Source organism: Sinocyclocheilus anshuiensis, unplaced genomic scaffold (assembly GCF_001515605.1).
Source record: "Sinocyclocheilus anshuiensis isolate Anshui unplaced genomic scaffold, SAMN03320099.WGS_v1.1 scaffold1658, whole genome shotgun sequence".
In the NCBI taxonomy this organism is placed as follows: domain Eukaryota; kingdom Metazoa; phylum Chordata; class Actinopteri; order Cypriniformes; family Cyprinidae; genus Sinocyclocheilus; species Sinocyclocheilus anshuiensis.
In genome coordinates this window covers 433,579-444,173 of record NW_015547302.1, presented here as the reverse complement: position 1 = coordinate 444,173, position 10,595 = coordinate 433,579, and the positions used below count along the sequence as shown (strand labels likewise).

General features: G+C 35.5%; 1 protein-coding gene across 1 annotated transcript; it reads left to right on the top strand.

The window, feature by feature from the left end:
- Window positions 1-2,159: 2,159 nt before the first annotated feature.
- On the top strand, window positions 2,160-9,663 carry hmgn3 (high mobility group nucleosomal binding domain 3). Its single transcript, XM_016503807.1, has 7 exons — window positions 2,160-2,337; window positions 4,386-4,436; window positions 4,640-4,669; window positions 5,020-5,070; window positions 5,277-5,384; window positions 7,487-7,586; window positions 9,381-9,663. Exons 1-7 carry the CDS (start codon window positions 2,323-2,325, stop codon window positions 9,386-9,388), a joined length of 363 nt encoding a protein of 120 aa, XP_016359293.1. The 5' UTR covers window positions 2,160-2,322; the 3' UTR covers window positions 9,389-9,663.
- Window positions 9,664-10,595: the final 932 nt, after the last annotated feature.

Here is a 10,595-nt window from a genome sequence, read left to right as displayed (position 1 = left end):
TTAGAACGATGAGCTTTGTAAAAATCGACGCGTTTCAGAAAGGCGGGGCATAGAGGAGAAACAAGAATTTACAGTATGTGGAAAATAATGTGTTTTTTTAACCTTAAACCGCATAAATACATTTCATTACACCAAATACACAAAATAATGTTCTTTTTAGCAGCATCATATGACCCCTTTAACTATGTTTAAATATCAAAAGACTCCCAGAATTTTCATCCCATGGCCACCATTACTCAACATTTTTAAAAGAACAAAATCTGGCACTAGTCTAGTACTCACTGTGCATTTAAAATGTTGGTGAGTTTATTGTTCTGTCCAAATTCTCACTGACAATTGACTGAGATCTGTGAATTAACATTTTAATATCTGATTTTAAAGCTCACCCATCAATCAATTTTCCAAAGCACTGCAACAGGTTGCTGTAGCACTACAATCGTTCATTGTGAAAGCAAGTTATATTATTTTATGGTATTACAATGACTTGAGGTTGATTTTTTTTTGTGTTATTTGTTTATCTGACTTTGTATTGTATAGCATTTGAAATAGTGATCCTCAATGATCATTCAAATACAGTTTTTTTCCACAGTTTTTTTTCCACAAGCTTTTGAAAGAGAGATGTCATCAATTTCATACACACTGGAATATGCATAACCATTAGTCAGCACATGGCATTGTGTATGGAGTGATCTCCAGAATCAGATCCATAGATGTTTGTGACCTAGAAATTTATGTTTGCTACGTGAACATCCTCTGTCATTAACAAGAAATCTCTGATTGTCTTCTCTGGAGTGGCAGCAAGCTTCCAGAGGTACATGTGTGTTGTGAAGCATGGTAGAATGTTAACCATTGTCAAGTTACTGTAGAATGCCATCCATTGTAAGGTTGTGGCAGAGATGTGGCCATTGTGCGGTCATTGTGGAGGGATGCTATTGTGTGTGGGCAAATGGTTCTATGCATTTAACCTTGAAATCACATGACCGTCACGTGTGAATCAGTTATATCAATGATGAGCCAATTATAGTTTTATAGTGTGAATCTCATGAAACCTGTCAAGAAAATTGTCACATTTAACCCACAATGATGTTTTGCCATATATGCCCAAACCAGGCCTGTGGGCCAAGGTTGGCCATGATAAACTTTGATTTAGCCCACTATGTCATTACACAAGAGAAGGGGCAAAATAGGGGGAAAAAACATGCCATTGAAGCATATATTCAATTATAGTTTATATTTTTGTTTTAACATTTTTTGTTCTATTTTTGCATTGAAATGTTAAAAAACAATATTACTAAAATTGGTTAAAATGATGTCAAATCAAAAAATGTATTTACATTTTCTATTTAATATTTTATATAATATAATTGGATATAATGCAAAATGGCCCTCAATCAAGTTTGATTTTTGGCCCTTCGTATTATAAGTTTGGGCACCTCTGATATATAGGCCTATAGAAATAATGAATCGACCATGAAGATATTTTTGCCACATATATTAATTATTGTTATTTATTAATCATGGTAGTATTTATTGTACAACTTTTAATTTATGCTTATTTAAATACGGAAATGATTGGTGTTGTGTATTACAGTCATTTTAAGGCAATTTAAGGTTTAAGGTCATTTTCTCATTTGATTTTGGGGTGAAATGTGACCTCTTCTGTGACCTTTCGGTGAGATTTACTGTATTTCATTAATAACTTAAAGTAGTAATATTCCAGTTTTAAAATTCATTTCCTGAATTCTCATGCTCATTTAACACTGATACTGAAGTAGAGGCGTCAGCTGAGGTAAGTAAATGTTATTCTATTATTCGATATGTTACTTAGCACATTAATCGACACTTTTTCTCTTTTTCAGTGTATGGTTGCATTTCTTTTGAGGCCGCGAATACGTTTCCCATACAGCCGAGCTTGTGGTGTCAAGCCTGGATTGGTTTGTCGTCACCTATCCCCCTCTCACGCGGATCTTTAAACCCAACCAATACAAAGCGCTCTCATTTGCATACAGAGAGCGCGTAACCAATGAGGGCGACATGCTGAAGAACTTTCCTAAATTCAAACCAATGTCTGAGCACGTTATATTAACATATTTGCCTCACAGACCAATCGCTTTGAGGAATGGCGGTTAAGTGTGGACCGAACTGACCAATGGACAAAGACGAGGGTAGAGTCTAAGGTCTGCATAATATTAACATGTTATTACCAGAGGTGTTTTAGATATTGATCCTGTATTCGGTGGTAGTGTAACTCACTCCCCCACCTCACAGGTTCATACTGGCTTTTCTAATTTAATAATACACGTAACAGGAAATTTGGTAAAAATGCCCAAGAGGAAGGTAAGTCAGTTTATACTTTAATATCCTCACATACCCTTGATTTTCCCCTATTTTCTTTTAAGAAATAGCGGCTCGCGTTTCAACGACGAGAACGTACGCAGCGTCCATCAGGTAAAACGAGGATCAAGTTTTTAAAAGCGTTCTATCCTAATCCGCGGACTGGATTATGGAATCCTGCAAAAGCAATGGAACGTTCGGCCGTCTTTGCATTCTATCATCGTCACACTTGCTGATTTCCTCCATGATAGTTGGCGGTTTAATAACCCGATGCCTCTTTTGCAGTGAAGTCGCCACTTTGTGCGCACTTGTGCTGAATGTCACTGCGGTGATGCTTCAGTCGCTCTCGGTTAGAATCAAAACCGAGCGCTCTGCTCTCGCTGAATGCGTCCGATACTCACTAACCTCCATTTTAAGATGTTTGTTTTTTATTAGCTCATTTTCGTCGATCGATAGAGGTCCTCGTTATTTTTGTATAGCCATGTTTGATCCGATAGGCGCTTCCTCCACCCCCATTGCGGAGCGGCAGACCCGTATGTAACCGAGCGCTGAGACAGTCACACTCAACTCTTTCTAGGCTAGACAAAAAAAAAACACCGTTGAACTGTAGACTTCATAGAGAAAAAAAGACTAACAAATAATAATACTAATATAACAGTACGTTTCATTTATAAAAATAGTCAAATGATGCTTTATTGGTGATGATTCACAGCCCACCGAGCTTCACCATCCAACATCAGCGGGGGGCGTCGGATAATGCTTAAAATTGTGGGGGTTTATTATGTTATTTATTTTACGCAAAATGTATACAAATAAAGTTGCTTGTAGGACAACTAAGCTTTATTCTCTCAAATGTGCATCTTTACCACAATGAGTCCATGAAACTTGTCTCTGATTACTGTGAAGGTATATAAAATGGAAATCCATTAGAAAATTCCAATAAAATAAAATGGATGTGGGGGTGTTTTTTTTTTTTTTTTTAATTATTATTATTCCCCCCCCCCCAGAAATAAAAAATCCATTGAGATTGCACTCCTGTTTTATCAGCCAGATATGTTGATAGAGGCACTGAAGCGTGGGTTGCTCTAGGGGGAGTGTCTCTTCAATTAGTGAGGCTAAACAAATAATGGACGCTTTCCAATATGGACCAAAAAAGAAATAGAAAATTGTAATAATAAAAAAAATAAATGTTTCTTTTTCAACAGCTGGTGTGTAAAATTAGGTGTCTACTATTCATAAAAAGTTCAACCATAGATAGTCAAATTATATGAGGGATTTTGTTTTCTATTCAGCTTATAGTAGCCTATTGATTTAAAATGTAGTTTCCCTTTTATAAACATTAAATAAAATGTAATTAGTCAAAATGTATTGAAATAAAATAACAGGCCTAAATTAAGCTGTCCTCCTTATGGGCTAGCTAGTTTGGAACAATATTTTGGTTTGTAGTTGCTGATAAGCTTGCATATTTCCCATAAATGAAAAAATACATATTTTTTTTATTACTTTCTTAAGCAACAGTGACTGAATAATGATTTAGTTTGACAAATGGAGCTAATATTATAGTTTGTGTAAAAATTGAGAAAAATAAATGATATTATTTAATTGTTTTTCTGCCATGTATATTATAAAAAGTAATAAATACAGATTTTTATTGGCAACCAGTTTATTTGAGAGTGTAGATGTTGCACATTAAATTATGCCAGGAGCATTAATGAACAAAATGACAAACTACCAGAGCCAAATTACCTAAAACACCATAGGCCTATGTAACATCTGTGACCAAAGTGGTGTATCTGATTATACCAGTGGAGTCTTGACAAACAGAAGCTACTGAACATTGTCTATAAACTGAGATGAATTAGAGTTATCTTTGTAAGTGTCACTTTATCAGTTTAAAATAACCTGTTAGCATCTAAAGGGTGATAAGTACTTTGTCTCAGAAGTCTTTTCAGAATCGTATTTAATCTGTACCTGTCACATGAAAAAAAAATGTATTTGTGTGAAGAAATGTCTGTATGTACAAATTTTGCATGTTTGTTTTGTCTGTACAGTCACCCGAGGGAACGGAGGCCAAAGACGCCACCAAAGTTACAAAGCAGGAGGTAAACTACCATTCACATTCATTTCTTTTTCAAATGTAGAACTGTTAACAGTGCAGTTTAACCCTTGTAAATATCATTTTATGTACATTTTTGTTTGACTGACATTCCTGATACCATTAAAATAAAACAAAATTGAATGAACATGGTTTAGCTATTGCAAATTTGATAAACTTTCTGCACGCTTTCAATGTTTCTTCTCTTAGCCCACTCGGAGGTCAGAGCGTCTTTCCTCAGTGAGTGTCTTTTCTTTCATTTCCATATGACCAGATGTCAAATGCATATTCCCTAGTAAGGTTAAAAAGTGGTGGAAACCAGTTCTAGGAAAGGGTTTGTCATAAACGTGAGCAATATACTGCTTTCACATGCCCTCTAGGTATCCTAAACTAGAAACACATCGATAGTGTCTATGTATTATTCAGTTATACAATTTAGATGTCTTTGTTTTAATTGAACTTATACATAACTACTTTATTATTGTGTCATACATTAATTTACCACTCACTGTGGCCTTTGCATTATCTGTAATGACATCCATACACTGTTTTTAACTTCATTCATCCTGTTGTCTTCTTTCAACCCATAGAAACCAGCTCTTCCTAAACCTGAACCAAAAGCCAAAAAACCAGCTGCCAAGGTAACAGCTTTCTTTTCTTTTTCTCATTTTAGCATGTTTTTTGCATGTGCTTTGCATTGCATTTTTTAGTAGCCAATTTAGTAGCATTTTTGCAGTAGAGAGAACTGGCACGATCTGGTGCTGGCCGGTGTATTTTGGAGCAATTATTACAAAATTATTATTACAGAATTATTTAACTCGTTGTCCCATTTGTGTTTTCTGCACAGAAGCCATCCAATGACAAAGCGGTAAAGGAGAAGAAGGTTGGAGCCAAAGGAAAGAAAGAGGAGAAAGAATCTGCGCCCACTGCAAATGGAGAGACCAAGCCAGAGGAGGTGCGCTAACGCTTTTTGGTTGCTAATACCATTGTGTCGCATTTGCAGTAAGACCGTATGAATGTTTGGCCATTCGAGAAGATAGAGAGAATGTCTACATGGCCTTAAAGGGTTAGTTCACCCAAAAATGAAAATTAGTCCATAAAATCCTCACCCTCAAGTCATCCTAGGTGTATATGACTTTCTTTTTTCAGACGAATCCAGTCGGAGTTATATTAAATATATATATTATATTGTCTTTGATCTTTCAAGCTATTTTAAAGATCATTATTTGGTGTAACAGAATATGTTGACATGCTTTAATGTTCAAAAAACACATTATTTTTCAAATACTGTACATTATTGTAGGTCCTCTATGCCCCGCCTCTCTCAAACACGTCGTTTTCAACAAAGCCCCCTCCTTTGACAAGCGCAGTCTGCTCTGATTGGCCAGCTGACCCAGTGCATTGTGATTGGCCGAACACCACAAGCACGCGTCGGAAATGTACGCGTTACCATTATCGCGAGCTTCAGCTTTCAAAGTAAATATCAAGACAGTTAATAATGTCGTTAGTTTTACCATCAGTTCAAGCCCGAAAGGGCAACAGAGTCGCGTGACAGACACAGTGATGACTGATTCAGAAGTGCCAGATTGTCATAGCAAAGTCGGAATTGACCCTTTTTTTTTTTTTTAAATAGCCTTTGTGCACAGCCAGCCTTGTACCATGTACTCGTCCATAAAATGCGTTGCACAAATTCGAACATCTGGGTTTTGCTGTTCTGTTGTAAATAAATCTTAACCAATGATTCCTAATTGCATCTACTTCCGGAAGGCCAAATAAAGTGCTTTTGCTTTTGCACTGAAACACACAGCGTCTCCCTGACATGGCTGCATCAACACTACTGCTGTTCCTGAAACCACGCCTTCTTTCTTTGCGTGCACATTTGGGCGGCATTATGCTAATATTTCCACATAGTGACGTAGACATGTGGGGGCGTGTTGGAACGAGCCGTTTTAGGTAGGCGTGGTTGACTCTTAACTTTTATAAAGAATATCTATTTGGATTTGAGACTTTAGTCTTTGCAACTTTACAGATCTTCTTTATGCACCAAGAGCTTGTAACACTCCAAAGAGAAAGGAAAACTTGAAATTGCATCATATGACCCCTTTAAATTTTCAGCAGCCATTTTTTCAGTCTTTAGTGTCACATGATCCTTCAGAAATCATTCTAATATGCTGATTTGGTGCTCAAGAAACATTTATTTGAAATAGAAATCCTTTGTAACTTTTTAAATGTCATTTGCTGTTATTTTTGATCAATTTAATGCATCCTTACTGAATAAAAGTGTTTTCTTTAAATAAATAAAAGATAAATCTTACTGACCCCAAACTTTTGAACAGAAGTGTATGTCTACTTTTAGTTCAGCATTGGTTATTTAATATTGCATATTGCATATCAAGTTGCTAAACTGATAATGTACTTTTTACATTAATTGTCTCCCCTTTCTCAAAATGCTCTGAGACTATTTCAATCATCCTCCAGGACATGTAAATTATTTTCATAGAACATTTGTTGTGTGAACGAGAATGAAAGAGCAGACATGTGAGGTGGGAAAGAATGACCTAGTTACAGGCATGTTGTGGTAAAGTGTATACTGGAAGGTTTGTACTAAAATGACTGGGTGTGAATTGGTGGTATTCATGTAAAGTTCAGATGGGCTGATAGTGTTTGATTTTGAGGGTATAATATTGCTTGAAAAATAATGCAACTTAAAGGATAATATTCCTTGTTCTTTTGTATTAAATGTGTTGTTGCGTCAAATTAACTACTGTAAACCAGCTTGTAATCATGAATCTTTGACCTTTAGATAATGGTAGATAGTGTTGAATAGTCACAATCAGTGTATTTCCATGGTAATATAATTTGTCCTTTTTTTCTCCTTGCTTTTCTCATTTTTGTGTGACAAATTGAATAAGGAAACATTACAAATCGAGATTGTTCAGCACTCTGTAACATGAATTACATTTTATTGACCAGTATCTAATAATCTTTTCATATATCCCTTTGCATGCTTCTCATACACCTGCATGTGCCTAAACCCTCACTCGCACACATGCACAGATCTGTGTCTCACGCTCATCTGTCAGTGTGTCATCATGGAGAACTTCCGCCCCCTCTTTCCTGTCCATCCGAGGGCAGAGCGAGAGTGTTAGAGTAAAGGGTATGAGAGTTTGAAGAGTGCAGTGTGTGCTTGTGTGCTCGTCACCATCAGATCTAGATTTATTCATCCATCTCTTAATGTGAGACTATACAAAAAAAAAAAAACATTTATTATATTGTGAATGATTGGTAATAGTGCTGGGCGGTATGACCAAAAATTTATATCACGGTATTTTTCCAAATTATTTTTGGTTTCTCTGTACATGACGGTATTTTTTTTCATGCATGACCGGGTGTTAACCATATTTTCTACTGATTGAAAAAGGAATAGTGACTAAACACGACCCCTTTTAATACATGTTAACCAGGAGTCACTCTCATTTATAATCGCGGCATCGTCTGATAAAATCAACATACATCTACACTAAAGAGCGGCTATGTGGTTGTTTTGGCTAGATTACTTTTTTGTCATGCAGCGCACTGCCTGCGTCTGAGTAACAAACTAAAAAAACAACAAACAAAAAAGTGCATGTTTAAAAATTCATATCATAACAAAAATAAACACCAGTATTCGGTATGAACCGGTATACCGCCCAGCACTAATTGGTAACAAAGTTTACCAGAATGTTCAGTGCATTTGACATGATTTTGATATTATGGATCACAGCTAAAAGATTTTTTAAGTGTGCTTTATGAGTGTACCCAGTTGCAAAAATAATCAGTTTTCAAACAGGTTTCCTGAACATTCATTGATCAAATAAACACATTGGTCAGTCTATCCACAAAGTTGGGATAGAAGAAAGTTTTGTTTTTTTAATACACAGTTTACCTTGAAATTAATTAATTAAAAATTCAATTGATTTCCTTTGAGACGTAAATGTAAGGATATAAATGCACTCTTCTATCTGTTCCTGACATTTATTCTAAAGGATGTTGTCGCGTTTAAAGGAATATTTCACCCAAAAATGAAAATTTGCTGAAACTTTCCTCACTCTCAGGCCGTCCAAGATGTAGATTTGTTTCTTCATCAGAACAGATTTGAAGAAATTTAGCATTACATTGCCTGCTCACCAGTGGATCTTCAGCAGTGAATGGGTGCCGTCAGAATGAGAGTGCAAACAGCTGATAAAAACATCACAATAATCCACAAGTAATCCACACGACTCTTGTCTGTCAATTAACATCTTGCGAAATGAAAAGCTGCGTGTTTGTAAGAAACAAATCCATCATTTAGAAATTTTTAAAGTCAAACCGTTATGAGTCCTCTATCCGTAAAACTGTTTTCTCTAGTGAAAAAGTCATCTTCATCAGGAGAGAAATATGCAGAGATCAAGCACCATTTACAAGTGAAAGCAGTCCAAAACAGTGAAAGGTAAAACGCCGTAATGCTACAAACATGCAGCTTTTCACTTTACAGGCCTTTAATTGATAGACTGGAGTCGTGGATTATTGTGATTTTTTTATCAGCTGTTTGAATGCTCATTCTGACGGCACCCATTCACTGAAGAGGATCCATTGGTGAGCAAGTGATGTAATGCTAAAATTCTCTAAATCTGTCCCAATGAAGAAACAAACTCATCTATATCTTGAATGGTCTGAGGGTGAGTACATTTTCAGAACTTTTCATTTTTGGGTGAACTATTCCTTCGATAAATGATGATTTCCAAATTGAGGTAAGTTGTGGTCATCATTTGTGTGTGGGTTTACTCATACTAACCGAGTGGCATTGGTTCTGTCTGTCTGACTTCACATCAGGTAATCTAACAGTTTTAGAAAAACTCAAATCCTATCAAAACGTCCTCTGCATTAGGAAATCATATTCTTTTTCTTCTGTGTTTTTTTTTTCTCTGTATAGGAAACTGAAGACGCCCAAGACTGAGGCGAAAGAGTGATTAAAGTTGTTTTCTGGAATAACAAAGAACATTTTTATTCCTATTGAGTATTTTGTAAAATGCAAACTGTTTTTAGACTTACTGTTCTAGATTTCCTTAGCTAAAAGTCAACTCACACTCCCCACTGAAGCACCGTACCTGTCTCCTTCTCTTTCATCTGACAGAAAAATAGATTAATTTCAAGAAGCAACAGTTATTCTTGAATATTTCACCAGCAGCTCGCCTGCCAAATGCAACCACTTGGAACATGTCACATCCTACATATTAAAAGCAACCAGTTCATCTTTTGACACCAGAGTGCATAGCCTTAGCTCCATGCATATGGTTACTAAGGTGTAAGTCTGTGGTGCGTATTCTCTTTGAGTCTTGTTATTTAATTGGTCAAATATCATAAAAAAGAACAAGGAATACAGAAAGAAGGGAGAAAATGGGGATGAGAGATTTAAATATTAACCCTTTGCTTTTTTATCTCCTTTGTAGCATTTTGAGATTCAAGTGTGTTCTTTTAAAATTGCTGAATTAAACATGACCCTTAACAGTGGCAGATATCCATAGCAATAAACAAGTGGTGCTTCGTGCTAAAAGGTTAGGAAAACTCTACAAGAACTGAATCACATAAAGATGTACTAGTCCACAGAACTGGTTTGAGATACTCTCTGTAAAATGAAATAAAATTTCAAATAAAAGATGAATAAGCGGTCAATTGACTCGTGTGTGTGCTTTACTTTAATGCTCCACAAGTACCGGGCTGTCTTTATTCTCAATACAGAAACAAAAGTTCAAAGGCTGCCTTAATGTTGGTCTAGTATTTGTAACTAATTTTAGAAAAAAAAAAGTTTTTTTTCTTCCTTTTTTTGGCCAAAATAGCTCAACTTAAAGTTTTTTTGGGGGGGAAATCTAATAAATAAAATAATAAATATGTAATAAAATAAAATATTGGAACAACAATGGAAAATGGTCAAATTTGTACAAATTTTTCTTTAATCTAGTGTCTTTCATGAATTAATATATTTATATATTTAGAGTTATAATTGAGTGAAACTTTACAATTAATCCTTTAGTATTGCGCTTAAAGGCTTAGCTCACTCAGTTGGCTTTTCTGCATAATATTACTTTTTTTGTGAACACATGAAATATAAATCATAAGCGTTTTATTTATAATAACATGACTATATAAC